At 37.1% G+C, this 17,924-nt stretch overlaps 3 protein-coding genes and 2 pseudogenes across 7 annotated transcripts; 3 read left to right on the forward strand and 2 right to left on the reverse strand.

Annotated features, from left to right (window-relative positions):
* Positions 247-1,850, forward strand: LOC104765128. The gene is made up of 3 exons (XM_019241033.1): positions 247-363; positions 716-1,428; positions 1,526-1,850. Exons 2-3 carry the CDS (start codon positions 1,332-1,334, stop codon positions 1,630-1,632), a joined length of 204 nt encoding a protein of 67 aa, XP_019096578.1. The 5' UTR covers positions 247-363; positions 716-1,331; the 3' UTR covers positions 1,633-1,850.
* LOC104765130 lies at positions 4,452-6,004 on the forward strand (annotated as a pseudogene).
* LOC104765131 (TATA-box-binding protein 1) lies at positions 6,074-8,491 on the forward strand. 2 transcript variants are annotated; one of them, XM_010488801.2, is made up of 10 exons: positions 6,074-6,362; positions 6,583-6,664; positions 6,760-6,847; positions 7,098-7,169; positions 7,264-7,314; positions 7,453-7,497; positions 7,585-7,677; positions 7,820-7,921; positions 7,989-8,113; positions 8,214-8,491. In XM_010488801.2, coding segments are annotated over exons 2-10 (654 nt in total). In that variant the 5' UTR covers positions 6,074-6,362; positions 6,583-6,587; the 3' UTR covers positions 8,215-8,491. The 2 variants fall into 2 exon arrangements, with proteins under 2 accessions (XP_010487103.1, XP_010487105.1); XM_010488803.2 differs by having other exon boundaries at positions 6,075-6,362; positions 8,040-8,113.
* Positions 10,337-11,263, reverse strand: LOC104767484 (annotated as a pseudogene).
* Positions 13,644-17,475, reverse strand: LOC104765132. 4 transcript variants are annotated; one of them, XM_010488806.2, is made up of 9 exons: positions 17,104-17,475; positions 16,717-16,793; positions 16,470-16,614; positions 16,299-16,369; positions 15,647-16,216; positions 14,942-15,541; positions 14,642-14,854; positions 14,409-14,555; positions 13,644-14,324 (listed from the first exon to the last, which is right to left on the reverse strand). In XM_010488806.2, the coding sequence occupies exons 1-9, from the start codon at positions 17,129-17,131 to the stop codon at positions 14,160-14,162; spliced, it is 2,016 nt and encodes a 671-aa protein (XP_010487108.1). In that variant the 5' UTR covers positions 17,132-17,475; the 3' UTR covers positions 13,644-14,159. The 4 variants fall into 4 exon arrangements, with proteins under 4 accessions (XP_010487108.1, XP_019096558.1, XP_019096557.1 ...); XM_019241013.1 differs by having other exon boundaries at positions 15,647-16,219; XM_019241012.1 differs by having other exon boundaries at positions 15,647-16,219; positions 16,299-16,378.

Consider the following 17,924-nt stretch of genomic DNA (forward strand, 5'->3'; position numbering starts at 1 on the left):
TTTCCCCGCGCACTTAGCGCGGATCATCATCTAGTTTGACCTTATTAAATTAAACATGTTGAAACAACTTCATCGATTAAACAAAGTAAAAAATGCTTACTAATTTTATTTTATAATTAACGTTACTTCCGGGAAGCATTATTTGTTCTAATTTAGTTTGTAATAAACAACTTGACGACCCCACAAAAAAAAAATCTCTCTATATATATATGACCACCATTTAGGTGTTTGCAAAGTCCTTAAATTTTATCAACAAAAAAAAAATGAATTGGAAGTTGGTTTTGCTTACTGGTTGGATTCTCCTCTCGTCTATTACATTAAACCCAACTTTGGCTAAAGTAGCTTATCCATCTCTCACGACAAGTAATTAAGTTTCCACCGCCCGCTTATATATATATATATTTTTTTTTTCTCAGTTGCTAGTTATTTTTGATCATCTAGAAATATATATATGATAGAGTTATTCAGATTAATTGGTATGTCATGTAAGTTCGTAGTCTGCGAAAAAGGCGTATATATCTTGTTGAATTGATATTTGATATCGATCGATATACTGCTAATAAACTAAACTAGTAACACTCAGTTGTTTTGTGTTGTGTGTATATATAGAAGAAGTGATACAATTTACGATCTATATATACATGTTCTTGATGAAGAAAATAAATAACTATTTGATTAATTAGTTTCATCGTTTATGCATCAAATTATAAAACAGGGAAAGGGAGGATCGGAGATATACAAATCAGCAAAGGAATGAAGATTGGCTTTAGAGGCAGTTTTTCTAAAACTGCTCCTCAAGGAAACGATCCACCAAATCATTTCTGAGTTATATAACATGTTGATCTGTTCTATACATCTTAACTTATGATTTCTGCATATTTGGTAAGTAGTTCTTTGATTATGTGTAATACTCTATGAATAAATTCTTTGATTATGTGTAATACTCTATGAATAAATGAAATGGAACTTCGATATATATAGTTAAATGATTTAATAGTTAACTAAAACTGATCTGTAATTGAGTGACAATGAGATTTTTTGTTACTTTCGTACCAAAATTGATGATCAACATCGGACTTTTCAACTCATGCAAAAGGAAAAATTAAAAAAGGAGGCTAAAAAAGTCAATAGTGTTCATTACATGCATTGACTTATACATATCACCAACTGTGGTGAGAACGACCCATGATGAAATAATCTCTGCCTAACAGTCTTAATTATAAACTAGTTTATAAGATACTATTTATTTATATATGCTCCGGAAGAAAACTAGCTAGCGTTGTATTCTAATTCTTACATATACACACGAAATAAAGGGGCAAATAGAAAGAATGAGTCCCAAATTCATTCTAATAGCTTCGTTTCTACTTTTATGCATCGCATCTTCCAATTCGATCATCATAACAATTTCCAAAAAGCGGAAAATGAGTAAGTACCCTTTTTTAACAATATTTGATTCGTTTGAAAATCCAACTATAGCTATTTATATAATGAGGTTTATAAAATAGTTTTGATGTGTAACAAGCAAATGAAGAAGAAGGTAGAAAGATTCACGTTCACAAAGGAAAGAAGATCGCCGTAAAGGTCAGCCGTTCACCTCCTGCAAAAGGCTGGATTTGTTGCAATGATTAAAATTACTTGTGAACATTTTCGTAAGCTCGAACGAGACTAGCTAGTTGTATTTGCTATGTCTCGATCATTAATTAAGGGGCTTTCGGCCCATTACACGCATATACGGAGCCTTAGTGCATGGAAATATTCAATTATGCAATATTTTGGGGCTACAGCCTAAAGTGTAAATCATTGAAACTTAGAAAAGGCATGTGTGTGTGTGTGTTTTTCGCTTGTCAAAAAAAAAAAAAAAAGAAACTTGTCAAAAAAGAAAGGCATGTTTTCAACATTCCAGTTTCCAACTTCCACTTTTTTGTTTCTCCTCCGCCGTAGCCTCCTTCTCCGTCAAATATCACGCGTATATTTCCATTGGGAGTTGATTGGAGATTTACTTTATTCGCTACGACAATATGACATCACTTTTACTAGTATATCACGGTCACATAGTACGATTCATACATTATAGTCTTGAAAACTAAAATAAAGGAACGCGTTCCTTCATAGTTCAGATTAATAAGAACCAACTCAGACAAAAACTTGACCATTCTTTTATACGTACGTTCGTACATGCGACACTTATTGATTTATAATGTAGTCTTCAAATGTGTATGAGCTTTTTGTTTTTCTTTCCATGTGCTATGAATTTCATGATTTAATCAGTCATGATTGATGAATGATCCAATTTTTTTTTAAAAAAGAGAAGAAACGCGTTGCATGGACCAATTCAGCATTGGTCAATTCAGTCATGATCAAATATTCAGAAGCTGATTACGAGGACCAATTTCAAACATATGTTGATCAAGGTTAGGGTTCCGACTTCCAGTGAAAAAAAAAAAAGAAACAAAATGTTAATATAATGTCGTGTCTCGGTGTCTGACTACACCTTTTCACCATTTTCATTAGTATTGAAATTTTCAACTCATGCACGTATAGGAAAAAAAAAAGTCAATGTCCCCACATTACATGCATTGACTTAGACGTATCACCAACAGTGGTGCGAACGATCCTAGTATAATCTCTGCAGGCTAATATATAGTCTAACAAGTTCTGTTTATATATTTATACTAGATATAAGATCAGAAACAACTTAATTTGTATTCGACCTAGCTTAACCATATTACCATTGGCATTAATAGACACAAGAGAAAAGGGAAAGAAAAAATGAGTTTCAAGATCATTTTTTTTTGTAAAACTGTGAATTTTCATTTAAAGAAATTCAATTGTAGTGATTACAATAGCTTTAGTACTAGGAATAGCCTTTGCCACAAAAAAAAAATAAAAGACAAAGGGTATTAAGTCCGAAGAGTAACTCAAAGAAACGTTGACTTCCTCTGATCTCAGTAAGCATTTTTTAGCCAGTCTTGCAGGAGCCGTTTATAATTTTTGCGATGACTTTTGGCAAGAATGGCATCTCGAATCTGTCTATCCAGAAGCTTGAAGAGGATGTGAGGGGGAGTTGCCGTGTTGTTGTGCAGTCGAGCATTCCGCTCAGTCCAGATGGTGTATATAGTTGCCTGAGCCACAAGTCTTCGAAGTGTCTGAGTGCAAGTTCCGTCTGGTATGTCCAACCAACTTGAGAAAGCATTCCACGTGTGAAAAACAAATGGCTTGTACCCAAGTCGCTTAGTAATTAGAAGCCAGAGATCCTCACTTAGTTGACAGTGCAGAAAGAGATGATCTCGAGTTTCAGGATGAAGATTGCAGATACAACAGTTGTCTTCGACATGCATTCCCCAGCTGGCCAATCTCGATCTTGTTGGAAGCCGGTCTAGGTGTGTGATCCATAACATGAAAGCATGCCTCGGAATTGCGCCTTTGAACCATACTTGATTTGTCCACCTGGGTGGTGGTTGACGCGGTCTGATAACTTCCCAGGTCTTCTTAGTGTTGAAATGAACCAGTTCCTCTTCTTCGACTTTCCAGAAGAACTGATCCGACTCATTGCATAAAGAGGGAACCTGCTGTGTAGTGAGATGAATGAGCAGCAGTTCTGCTTGAGGAGAGCGTGCAGGTCTGAGTTGCCACCCGGGAGTAGTACACACTTGTGATACCGTGCTCACTAGTGAGACACCTGTCTGGGAGGGACCCGTAGGCCCTAGGAAATCAATCAATGGACCAAACGGAGTCCACCAGTCGAACCAGAAAGATAACCTTTGGCCATTCCCTACCTCGGCACGAAGAAATCTCCTTGCTAGGGGTCGAAGGTGAAGAAGTGTTTTCCAGGTCCACGACGTTTGCTTTTTCTCATCAATTTGCCAGAAAATACCATCTTTTATCTTATTGTTTCTTATCCAGTCAGTCCAGAGAGAGTCTGTAGCGGTGTACAACCTCCAAATGAGTTTTAAGCAAAGTGTTCTATTCCATTGCGCAATGCATCTGAAACCGAGTCCTCCTAATAGCTTCGCTTCGCTTCTAATCATTCTAATAGCTTCGAGATCATTCTAATAGCTTCGCTTCTTAGTTTATACATCGCATCTTCCAACTCGACCACCATACCAATTTCCAAAAACCGGAAAATTAGTAAGTCTTTTTATATAGTTTGATTCATGTATAAGTCTAAATATTGTTATGTGTAACTAAAATAAGGTTTAAACTCAGTTTTTGAAGCGTTAAAAGTCGATGAAGAAGCCGAAGGTGTAAAGATTCACATCCGCACGATAAAGAAGATCACCGTAGGAGCCAGGCAGCCAGCCGTTCACCTCCTGTTAAAGGTGTTAAAAATTACCCAAACAAAGTCAAAGCTTAAAAAATAATGTGAATAATTAATGGGCTTTCGGGCCCAATTATATACGGCAGGCTTAATGATTCAGAAAATGTATTGGAATTCAATTAATTTATTTTGGGCTAAAGTATAATTATTGAAACTTGAAAGGGCATGTTTTCTCAATTTCACACTCTTTCTCCTCCCACCGCCGTCGTCTCCTCCTCCTTTGTGAAATCTGAGCTTGTCTGAATATAAAAAACCAATCCTGATTCATACCGCGGTTCCAGTGTTCCGGCATTTCGGACCTCATCTTTTAGTTGGTAACTCTCGTCTTACTCTTTGATGTATTCAGATCTTCAGGTCTTACCAGAACTTTGCAGAGTCTATATATATATGTATAAGAAGAACCCTTAGTAAAATCCCATGTTTTAAGTGAATTGACTAATAATCACAGAATCAACGAGTTTGAAAAATTCATTAGGAAGATAACAATAGATCCGGAGTTCTGTAACCTAACTTAGACAACATTGGAGATAGCTTTTACTAAAAGGTTTTGTTTTTTGGATCATCAAACTCATTTACCCTTTTAATGGGTTTCGTTTTTGTTAACATCTTTTTCTAAGTATTATGTGGTTTTTGTTTACTTGTGGTTAAGTCAGTGATTTAGTTGCGAGAATGTCATCAAGAATTGCTTCAATCCGTCTAGTGAGTTCTCATCGTGAGGTCTACGAACCATGTGATGATTCATTTGCGTTAGTCGATGCATTACTCGCTGATCGAACCAACCTGATAGAGCACAACCCTAAGGTTTGTATGGAGATTGGTTGCGGAAGCGGATACGTCATAACTTCGCTTATACTTCTCCTCAAAAACGAAGTTCATGGTGTTCACTATCTCGCCACTGACACAAACCCCATAGCTGCAAGAGTGACAAAAGAAACACTAGAAGCACATGGAGTTGATGCTGATGTTATCTGCGCGGATATAGCCACTGGTCTAGATAAAAGACTTGCTGGATCAGTGGACGTGATTGTTGTGAACCCGCCTTATGTGCCAACACCAGAATACGAAGTTGGAATGGAAGGTATAGCCTCTGCTTGGGCTGGAGGTGAGAATGGCCGGACGGTTATCGATAAAATCTTGCCAGTGGTTGATGTTTTGCTCTCGGAGAAAGGTTGGCTCTACTTGGTGACATTAACTTCGAATTATCCTGTAGAGATCTGTCTGATGATGAGAAAGAAAGGTTACGCGTCGAGAATTGTGGTACAGAGATCAACAGAAGAGGAGAATCTCCTTATCCTCAAGTTTTGGAGAGACAATGATGATGATGATGATGATGATGATGAGGAGGAGGAGGAGGAGAGCAACAAGGACAAGGAGGAGATATCATCACCAACGTTTGTTTCTCAGTTTTATAAATCTTTATCATTGCTTATGGAGAAGAAACAACGGCGTTGATACCACAAAGATCTCATAATCATTCTTTGTTGTAAGCACTATGATTTAGTGGAGTTTAGTATTTGATTTTTTGAAGTTCACTACTCTTTGTAAGAATAAGAAGAAAGCTCAAAATACTGTAACCAAACACAGGAGCGTTGTATGGTGACGTGGCGGAAGAAGAGTGGACGTTCATATAAATCCCATCAAAGAACCGTCATCGTAGACTTTTTCCTGGAAATTCCAAAAATATCCTCGAAATTTACAAAGATGGGCAAGGGTAGCATAGGCATGTATAAGATGGGGGATAAAGGCATCCCCAAAATCCAAGTCGGTGAGCCTCTCTCTCTCTCATAAACAGATCTAAAAAACCAAAGAAACGAGAGAACAAAATCAGAAGGCTCTCTCCTCTTCTTCTTCTTACATATATATAAAAGCACAGATTTATAAATCATTGTTTCCCTCTCCCACCCGATTCTTTTGTATAAAAGCTTCAACCTTTTCCCCAATTCTTCAGTCTCCCTTTCGCCTTAATTCCTTCATCGTTTCAAAGCTACGAAACCCTAGTTTTCGTTTTCGAAGCTCGGATTCGCTCGCTCCTTATCGAAAGGTCTGACCTTTAATCCTTTTTCATCATGGGTTTTTTTTTTTGTTCTGAGTGTAACCTTTTTGAATACGATTGGATCTTATGAGTGTCATCGTTGTTTTGGAAGATTGAAAATTTTAAAATTGGCTCTCAAAATAATTGAAACCCTTTTGGTGTAGTTTATCTGATAAGACTTTTATAGCATATTCTCTTGTATTGATTTTGGTTTTGTGTAATTATTTAGAGGGAATGGCTGAACAAGGATTGGAAGGGAGTAATCCAGTGGACCTCAGCCTGCATCCTTCAGGGATTGTTCCTACTCTTCAGTGAGTTCCTTTGTTTTTACTCTCTTTAAGGTTTGGTGTTTTGACTCTTGTGGTTGTGGATAATAATAGTACGCCTTTTTGATGTTTTGTTTCAGAAACATTGTTTCTACGGTGAACTTAGACTGCAAGCTAGATCTTAAAGCTATAGCTCTGCAGGCTCGGAATGCTGAATATAATCCCAAGGTATTGTATTCTTTTTGTTACATTTTGTTTTGGTTAACGGTCAACAAATTTGTTTGGAATACGTTTGTCACCTTGGATTCCGTCCTTGACTTCGTTGTTTACCTGAGGATATAAAGGAGTGGTGGTCTGTGTACTGTGTATGGTTTATTAGAATCTCAGATATTATCTGGTTTTTGGCTTTTGAAAAACTTATTGGCCATAGCTAAATTTTGGCTAATTTAAAAAAGTATCTTGTGTTTTATGTTTTCAGCGTTTTGCTGCGGTGATAATGAGAATCAGAGAACCGAAGACTACAGCATTAATATTCGCTTCAGGGAAAATGGTATATCTCTTGGTTGGCGATACTTTTACATGCTTCTGATATTTTAATTTTGGTTTGAATTCTCTTCTTAATTTGGGGTATAATCTACAATTAGGTCTGTACTGGAGCCAAGAGCGAGTACTTTTCAAAGATGGCTGCAAGAAAGGTAACCTTTTTTTTTTGTTTCTCTAACCTCTTTTGTTTAACTTGGTTATAGCTATTTAACGGAATCTGGATCTCTTCTTCTTTCCTTTAGCTATAATCTGGATGTGTTGTGCTAATAGTCGTATGTTTTGTTGTGTAGTATGCTAGGATTGTGCAGAAATTGGGATTTCCTGCAAAATTCAAGGTACAATTTCTTCCAACTCTTTTCCCACTGACATTATTTTTTCTTAGCTTTGTTTGTGCTAAATATTTTCATGACTACATCCTGCAGGATTTCAAGATTCAGAATATAGTAGGTTCTTGTGATGTCAAATTTCCTATAAGACTTGAAGGTCTTGCATACTCTCACGCTGCTTTCTCAAGTGTAAGTGATCTGAACTCGTGAAACCATTATTTTTCTTATGTTGAACTTCAAATAGCATACAGTTAGAAGTTGAGCGTCAAATTTTAGAGATAAAAACGTGGTGCTGATGGCCATTTCATGTCTCACATATTGGGGTTTCCAGTATGAGCCCGAGCTCTTCCCAGGGCTTATTTACAGGATGAAAGTGCCAAAAATCGTTCTTTTAATCTTTGTCTCTGGGAAGATCGTGATCACAGGAGCCAAGGTAATATCTCACTTTCTCTTAAGGTTTTGTGATAGTCGCATGAGAAATACTTGCTATGTCTTTCTAGTCTCTAGCTCTTCTGCCATCTGATAAAAATCCTGAGTTCACTCGCTATCAGATGAGAGACGAGACATACAGAGCCTTTGAGAATATATACCCCGTCCTCTCGGAGTTCAGGAAGATACAGCAATAGTATGTTACTCACACTTAAACTTTCCTCATCTTTCTTAGCTTTGATTGATTTTTCGATTTATAATTGCATGAACGTAATTGGTGTGTTTAAATTATATAGGATCACAGACTTGGAGGAGGATTTGTTCCCTGCGAAACTAGTTGTGCGTTCTTAGCCCCTTGAGTTGCTAAAGCTTGCTGAGAATTTGGCCCTTGAACAAAGGCATTCACAGTAGCTAGACACTCACCTTGTGTTTTGGTTCATAATAGAACATTTGTAAATACACAATGGAAATTCCAAAGACAATTCTTCGGTTCTTTTTCCAAGATGTGTCTTACATGTATCCTCTTCACTTTCCACATGTTAAATGTACAACCTTAACTCAGTGTTTAGCACCAGCTTCGAAAGTCTTGTTTAGCATAGAGAAGTCAATCTTAACGACGATGGAGAGTTCCAAGATCATAGGGTAAATACAGAAAATGATGATTGTAAAATACACAGTACATGTCTGAAACAATTACACAATCACTTGATTTAATCACTCCTTCCAAGATAAGAGGTCATGTACATTGTGCAATGCTCAGGTTCATTAGTTTGCAATGAAAGATATTGGCGAAAAGATACTAATCTAGTTTAGCATAGAACAGCCAAGATTGTGAACAAAGATTGAGAGTTTACGTACATAGATTAAACGCAGAATGATCTGAACCACTAACTACGGTTGCAGACTTGTTTTTTACTCTCAAGAAGCAACACTCAACTATAGTTGCAGAGATCTCGGCCCCAAAGCCTCCTGTAACAGGAGCTTCATGGCTAGTCTGCAACCAAAGCAAGCAAATACATTTATTCTCTAAAGATATGATCACACACCATCCAACATTTATTCTCTTTTGTTAGTCTAAGAAGTGTACAATTCGGCGTCTCCTAAGAAGAGACATTGGAAATGGAATCCATATACTTCTGACTCAGATACATTTATATATAGTCATCCTCTACTGATTGACGCTACAGTCACTGAAGAAGAACAAAGGCCCAAAGACTCTTACCAGGTTCTTGAAGTTGAAAATAACTTACAAGAAGCACGTTTGTGTAAGCGAAAGGCGGAGTAGTATCTTACCTTTGGTTCGAAAGAGACAGTTCTCGTGGACTTGGAAGTATAACAACCTACCTAAAACAAGCAATTGTTACATAAACCCAAGAATAAGACAGAAACAAGATAATTAGAAGCTTTTGGTAAGAAGATGCACTTTGATAACATGGGCATGACAGAACAAATCTTCAGGGGACTGAGAGTGGTAATGTCCACCATGACCACGAAGGCACGAACTCTATACGATGTCCTTATCGTAAGCTGTACAAGTTCCATACAAACCTAATTAACCAGTTAAAAAGTTGACAATTGGGAGTCTCAAAACCAGAAGATCCTATACAAGGTATGATTAACTCCACATTTATCTGAACTTTGCAGCCTCATTAACAATCTCGAAGATAGAGTTTATTCAACCGCATAAAGACGAAATCGTTAACGTTTATTGTTGGAGTCTTATAAACCACCAAGGATAATTAGGAGTATGATTACTTGAACGGATTCAAGAGAGAGAGAGGAATATGAATAGGTATGTTCCTTGCGAGTGGTGGGGAGATTTATTTAGGGACTACTGGACTAGAGACCACCTCTAGGAGAGTTCAGTTATATTGAGTTTAAGAGGTATCCATGGAACTGGTAAGTGTGCTAGTGGGACGTATTGTTTTCAGGTCACATTGAGAATATCATGTTGTAGGTAAGACTAGTCTTCATAGTTCACTATTTGGGTTTCCAAAGACTGTTTATTATCAAGAACAAATACATATTTAAAAATTAATAGCGAGAGTTAAGAATTTCATTTGTAAATATATTTACTGAAACAAGTATGACAACTCTTGACTCCATCAGACAGATTCTTCATCAACTTTGTGCAGTCATTGATCTCAAAATGACAGACTCTAAATTATGCAATAAAATACTTGAATCTAGCCAGACAAACATCAAAGAAATATTCAACAGAAACTGTCACAGCTGAAAAGGACTAGAAATTAAAAAAAAGAGCAATGATCCGATATAATGTGAACCAAACAAGGATTTCATTATGTACAAAAGCCTAGCTAGTGATAAAACATGCATATATAGATGTAAAAACTCATAGAGCGATATGTTGAAGCTTGAATACTTAAAACTTCTCCATGGATTGAAATCCAAACTAGTTTCAACCGGAATAAGAATGATCTTCATGGTAAGGAGGCTCGTTGAGATCAAATCCTAAGGAGCTCTTAGTTTCATCTGGAGAATCATTCACCTCCACTTCAATTTCCATCTTTATCTTCATATCTACAATCAAACCCTTCCTTCTTATCATCCATCCCATCATCACCTAATACCTTATCTTTTTCTTTGTAGCAACTTGAACTTCTTACCTCGGCTTTAGGAGATTCCATAGCTTTCTTCATCCCATCCCAGTACTTGCTTGAAGTGTAAGCGATCATCATAAGAATGTAAGCAGCTTCTTGAACATCAGCGGTCACATGCCGACTCATCATCATGGATCTACTCATCTCACCATCCTCCTCCTCCTCATCATCATCATCATCCAAATAGCTGTGCTTGAACTTGTCTTGTGGTGGAGGAGGTCGTATCCCTTTCCAACTCCGGTCAGGATGTCTCCTCATATGTCCGAACAAAGAGTGCATCGTTTGAAATGCTTTTCCACAAAGACAACACCTAATCTTACCTTCCATGTCAGTACTAATCAGATCTATCTCTTTCTCCTTGTCTTTCTTCACCAAACCAATCTTTCTCTTATTCTTCTTCGTCATCTTCAACTTCTTCTTCATCTTTCCCTTGTTATTGTACTCAGTTGAGTGGATCCTCACGTGACCACCATAAGCCTTACCAGAGCTAAACTGTTTCTTACAAATCACACAGAAGTGCTTCCTATGTGGAAGCTGCTGCTGAGTAAACGACTCATCCTCTTCATCTTCACTTCTTTCGTCAGGTAACTTCACCTTCACCGGGATTTTTCTCCGGTGAAACTCTTCAGATTCCGATGAAGAAGATGATTCATCACCGTAAGCGTCTCTTATTCTCTTCAACATCTTCTAACCTCCAGAGAAGAAGAAAGAAATGTAATTTACTTTTTTTTTTTTTTGGTTAAACGTTTTGAGAAATGTTTATTAACTTTGCATTTTGGCTTATGGAAACAATAAAATCTGAGCGAGATTTAAGCAAAAGATTTATGACTAATGGTATTCTTTCTCTCTATGTATGACTATGAGGAGAGACTAGCTATAGGGATTTGTAGAGATTTTGAAGCGTAATTAATTGTGATTAGCCAAAGGAGAGAGAGAGAAGAAGTCGGATTAAGAAGATTTCTCTGTTTGCATTTGCATTTATCTATTTACCTATTTTGGATGTCAAATTTATTCATAAACCGTTGTATTATTATATTTATATACATTTTAGATTAAAACGAAACAAATTTTGAGAACACGGTTATGATTTCAACGAAGAAAATCTAATTTGGTTAAAAGAATTATATTATTAGTGTGTTTTATTTAATTTGAACTTTATATAAGCTTTTATCAATCTCCAAAACAATATCTACTAACCCTTGCATATACATTCAAATGAATGAAAATCAAAAATTTGACAACTTGTATAAACGTTTTGGATCATTGTATAACATTTTTTTGGTGAATACTTGTCTTTAAAGATGTTTCTAGCTTTATATTAACACCTCTCCTGATTCAAAATGTATGAAATTTCCAATATCCATTTTTAAAAATATTTTACTTCTATAACTATTTAACTTTATATTGATATAAGATATAGTCAAATATTGTCAAGATTTTGACCTATTTTTCCAAAACTGAAACTATTTTGAAACTTCCAAACTATTATCGTCAACAATAATTACTTTGACAAATGAGAAAAATGGCAGTTTTCACATTATTTTCAAAGAATCTTGCAAACATTTCACACAGATTAGTATCAAGTATCAACTTGTGAGCCAAGGAAGAATTAGCAACAAAAACGATAATAGATAGATCAGAAACGAAAGCCTTGTTCTTGGTTGGCATGTAGAAACAGAGAAGGGAGTATCATCCAGGCCACGAACTCTGCATAAACGCTCAACTATAGTTGCAGAGGTATTATCCCCAAAGCCACCCCTGTAACAGTATCTTCATGGCTAATCTAGTAATCTGCAACCGAAGAAAGCAAAAACGTTTACCCTCTCAAGTTAGGACAATGTTGCTTCCCGGAGGAACGATTGCTTTATCCCAAGGGATCAGAGTCTTGAGATCTATCAAATAACATGTTATTCCTTTCTACAAAAATATTGTGTTTCAGTCATCTGATTTTACCCAAAGACTTGTTAAGTATTGCAAAACATTTTTAAAAACTACCGCTTTCTGCGTCAAGACATGATTGTTCCATGATATTGAGATGTGCTCCACATCCAAATTATGTCAGAAGCTGCTTCTCGTATTACCAGTGACCAAATGTTTTCTCTTTTGTTAGTCTTAGAAGTATATGTATGATCCTAAGAAGTGACATTGGAAATATAGAACCCACATATCTCGGCATATTATAGATTCATCCTCAGGGACATCCTCTATCGCTTCACGACACAGCCACTGAAAGAGAACAAAGGCCGAGCGACTCTTTAACGGGTTCTTGAAGTTGAAATCACTCTTAAGAAGCACGACTGTGTAAGAAAAAAATGAAGCAGTTAGTACCTTTGGTTCGAAAGAGTAAAAGGGATTTGGATCACGGATTCATCCATCCATGATCCAAAGCCAGAGAAAATATTATCGCCAATAACTGGATAACACTGTAAAAGAATTTATGACCACTAAGATGTTGTAATAGCAATGAGACCTGGAAACAGAACAACAACAGAAGAAGTGACCGTTGCAGCCAAACCAATGCCGAAACCATCATTGCCTTGCTCGCAAAGAGGAGTGGTGAAGACTGAAGTCTTGTGTTTTCCTTAATCGTTGAGCTAATCCAACATCTTCCCCAAATACATAAGACCTTGATTCATGTGGCTCCAAATACATTATCAATAATAAATTGAAATATATCTAAGTACGTAACATAGATTTTAGGAATAGAACATGAGAAAGTCTCGTTAAGAATCGGTCTAGGCCAAGTGATCTGTAGAGCTTAATTGATAGCAGAGTATGATAGCTGAATGTGTAGAGCTTGATTGATAGCATAGTAATTCCTACCAATTTCAGTGTAGAGGAGCTGCCATTTACACAGAAGTTTAGACTCTTTCCACAAAGGAATCAATATTCTGACAACTAGGTCTACAGGTTTACCTTAAAGTTCCACAACTAATTCCTTGACAACAGGTTTAGCTTAAATGGCAATCTCAACGAATGCATTGAAATGGTGAAATGGAGATAGTGCTGGCACTTTTTCTTAAGTTTAGGTACTCTTCTTCAAACCATTGATGGCAATTGATAACTAGATTATAAGATCGATTCAGATAATTATGGAGAGTGACAAGCAAGAAAATGCGGCCGAGACAACCTTAGATTCTAAAGAACTCATGAAACAGAGTCTGAAACCAAAACAAGAAACAAAAGAAACGAAAAACGAAGGAGACAAACTCTGCCTAAAATCCAACAGAAATCAAAAACAAAATCCCACCCTGCTTTTATCTCTTCTTTTTCTCCTCTAATTCTTCCCACAATTTAGTAGGTCCTATACGGCATTTTTACAGGGTAGGGATCAACATAAAATGAAAATTAAAAAAACAAACCAAGATAAACTTGTAACGACGATGCGATTAAAAGAAAAAGAAATGAAAACAAGAAAGATTTGAAAGAAAAAATAACTGGGATTTAAAACTTCTAAGGGCAAAGAAAAGGAGGATCGCCTCAGGTACTAAAGCACCTTCCTTCCCATGCTTGCTTGAAGGCTCACGGCAGTCTTTCTTCTCAAGAGAAAGTGTAAACGGGATTGTTCATATCTTCTCTCTTGTCCGTTTTACGCTCAAGCCGTGAGCAACATCCTCTAAGCTAGCAACCATTTGCCACCACATCAACTGGGACTGGTTTAGCAACAGATCCATTCTCAGCAACCTTGACATCACCAGTTGTTTGAATTGCTGAAGGAGAATCTTTACTCGCTGAATCCGCAGTTGCAGATTCCTTTTTTTCTTCGGTAGTCTTCTCCTCACTTACCTGTTAAGTTTTAATTCATTAGAAACATTCTGAGTTACATATGCTTAAATGAAAAAATTTCTGAAACTGTTTACTTGTTCTTACCTGTTTCTGGGTTTGCTGCTGCTTGGCTTTCTTCTCCAAGATAGTCTTCTGTCGAACCTCGTAGAATGAAAAATCATCCAAAATGCAAGTCTTACTGCTATGCTCCTTGAAAATTTTCACAATCTTCAAACCTTGCTCCAACTTGACCTAACATGATAAAAAGAAAAACTTTAGCACAAGAAGACTATGTTAATCAGTAAAACAAGCCATCAAGATATGTCAAAAATATATACCTCTTGTGTGTCTCTGCTGTTGGTAACAGGTTTGTTCTCATTGTTCTCAAGAGTGATATGTTTCAGCAAACTGTTTGGAACATCCTTCACAACATGCCATTTGAGGGGGAAAGAACCAGTCCACTTATCTTGCTGCCAGTAGTCCACATTTGTGTTGAAATCTACTGGTCCTGTCATTTCAGCAAGACCAACAAATTGTCCACTTGCATTGACCTGAAAGACAAAAATGAAGTATAGAGCTCAATATTATAAAATGTTGTGTAAAGATCAAACCATTTGATTTCAGAATGATGTACACACCGAGAAAAAGAGGAAGATGGGACAGCCGCCAGGTTTCTGCTGAGCTTCCTGGTATGCTGCAGCAAGCTTCTTGTTTCCATTTGGTGTGCTAGCCCAAACATTATATTTAATGCTCTTGTGCACATCATCTTCACTGTACGACTTGATGATGAAGAACATGGCATTTGCATAATCCACTGGGAAATCTTCTTTGTTGTACTGTTCCCTGTCAGGAACAACAACACATGTGCTATCTGCCTCCCCAACCTCAGTTACATTTGGTTCTCCAGTCTGCTCCTTAACCTCTAAGCTATCTTCTAAATTTCCCTTCTGGTTCTTTGTGCCCTTAGCTCTAGGTCCCCTGTTAAGTTCATTCAAACCATCTACATTGTTTTCATTTCCGTAGAAGTAACTGTTACCCCTTCCCCAGCTTCTGTATTTGTTGTCTGCGGTCACCCATCCTCTTCCATTTGATCTTGAATCATAACCAGAAGAACCATAACCCATACCAGATCTCCCTGTGCTACCATACTGACCATACAACTTGTTTGCTGAATACATCCTGTTGTAGTATCCCTGAGTTGTACCATAGCCCGTCATTGATGCAGGCTGGTTCATACTCTGCATAGAGCAAAAATTGATTGATGGATCAGTTAACAAAATTGGAGGAAATGAGCGGCAATGAATATACCAGTAAGTACAATGAATTATCAAAAGACATCATACCGTGTAGTGAGAATTTGAGCGGTAGTTTTGGTTCCTCGATGAAGGTACAGTGCTGGATTTGGAATACGAGGATGCAATTCCACTACCAGACACAGGTCTCTGCACATCTGAGTACTTAGAGCCATCATGCCACGGAACAGGAGCATAATACCCGTCATAGCTATACCTGGGATCCTGCTGATAACCAGTAGTGTAACCTCCTCCTGCAGCACCCATTCCATACAAATTACTTGAGGTGTTAAGTGCGGTCTGGTTAGTAGGTTTCACTGGAGCTGATCCATTGCTTCCTTTAGTGATACCAGCAGCAGAAGCAACATTATTGCTATCCGCAGGTAGTTTCACACCAGCAGCTTTGTTTGCTGAGAGATCACCCTGGGTAGGAGTAGCCACAGATGAAGCAAATGGTCCACTGTTTGGAAAATAGGTAGGATACTGGTACTGCTGAGCACCAAACAACTGCCCATCTCCGCCAACCTGTGGGACAGGGCTTGTTGCTGGCGAGTAAGGAGGATAGGCTGCATACCCGTAACCTTGAGGATACACAACAGTTCCATTCTCTCCATAAATTCCCTGCTAAGATATTGAAACCTGTTAAGGAGAGAAAACGTAAAGAAGATGAAAGGCAAATAAGAACTAGTCAGCGCACACTTACAGAATTCATGTCAACACCCTCAGGATTTGTGTAAGCTGCGTAGTCAGTCCACTCTTGACCACTCCCATATGCTGATGAAACTTATAGAAGGAGAAGAAACTTGTCAGCATTGGTGAAAATCTTGTGAGATAATGATTATAGATTAGTGGGTGATTAGAGGATGAAAGGTACCATTATAATAATAGGGAGTGTAGGGAGTAGGAAGATAGCAAACAGAAGGGTCGGCAGCATCACTGGGAAGCATTGGTGTCAAAGATCGATCGTACGAAGGAACTTGACCATGAACATCAACGCCTCCATACTGGTATACAGCAGTCTGAACAGAGAATATAACAAAATAAGTTGTTCTTGTTATAAAAAAAACTGGAAGCTCAAAAGCTGCGAACAACAGAAACCAAAAATTAAATATGGTATTCACCTTCTTGTTAGGCTCAGGGATCTCAGAAGCTTTAGCTTGCGAGTCCAAAGAAAGTTTCTGCAACAGATCTGCAGCTTCTGTAAACAAAGGGGTGAGTCAAGGAATCACATACCTTCGTATAGAATTACACAATCAACCATTAGCAAACACTTCCAACCCTAAAAAAAACTTATCAAATCAATCAAACCCGCCACAAGAGAATCGATTTCAATCAACAACTCCCACGAAAAGCTTAAAGATATAGAGAAAACTCAAACTAAATCTAACGCAATAATATCAAATCAATCTGAAGAACAACTGAATCATCACCACAAAATCAAGATCCAACAGAAATAATAACGAAGAGATCGAGAAAGAGAAAACACAGATCGATAAAAAAAAGGATACGATCAGCAGGAGGAGCAACGGTAGCCATGATAAGGTGATTCGACGAACGAAGATTTGGATAGATCCTTCTCGGATTAAAAGGGTGGATGCGACCAATCAAAGATAAAAAAGAGAGAAGAAGGATTGAGAAAACCCTAAACGGAATCAGAAAAACCCAGATCGAATCTAGGATTTAAGAGATAGAGAAGAGAGAAGAGAGAAGAGAGAAGAGAAGAAGAAGAAGAAAAAAAAATTGGCCGCAGCCGCCAAGGAGGAGGAGAAGGGGAAGGGTTTTGCTTCGGGAGGAAGAGGAAAAAAAGGGTTTTGTCTCTGTACCTCTCTTAGTGATTCAAATACATCCACGAATCAACCACCTCACCTCACCCCCCCCCTTACCCTCTCTCTCTCTTTCCTTTTTTCTTTTTTTATTTTATTTCTTCCACCTTAAGATATTTCCTCTTTTGTTATAAAAGACTATATAGACTCTGTGGTTTTGGTTAATTACCACAAATATCTCTTTTTATATACTACTGTATATTTGTTTCTCTTTTTTTTTAATTGGTTATCTTGTAATAAATAGATAAAAAATCTATTGCCAATAATTAATAATTTTCATTATATAAAATTTAGCAAATTGGTCAATGTTGTTTTTATAGTTTCCATTAAACTCTTAACTTTTCCCCCAATATATTCATTGAAATATCTATGTATTCAACTTTTTTAAATGTTTTGATCAACCTATTTAAAACCTAAAAGCAATTCATTTAAGATATATATAAAAAAAAAAGTATTTATTTCTTTTAGAGGAACTTACCAAGATCAGCTAAGGAAGAAAGAAATAA

This window comes from Camelina sativa, chromosome 19 (genome assembly GCF_000633955.1).
Source record: "Camelina sativa cultivar DH55 chromosome 19, Cs, whole genome shotgun sequence".
Classification (NCBI taxonomy): Eukaryota; Viridiplantae; Streptophyta; class Magnoliopsida; order Brassicales; family Brassicaceae; genus Camelina; species Camelina sativa.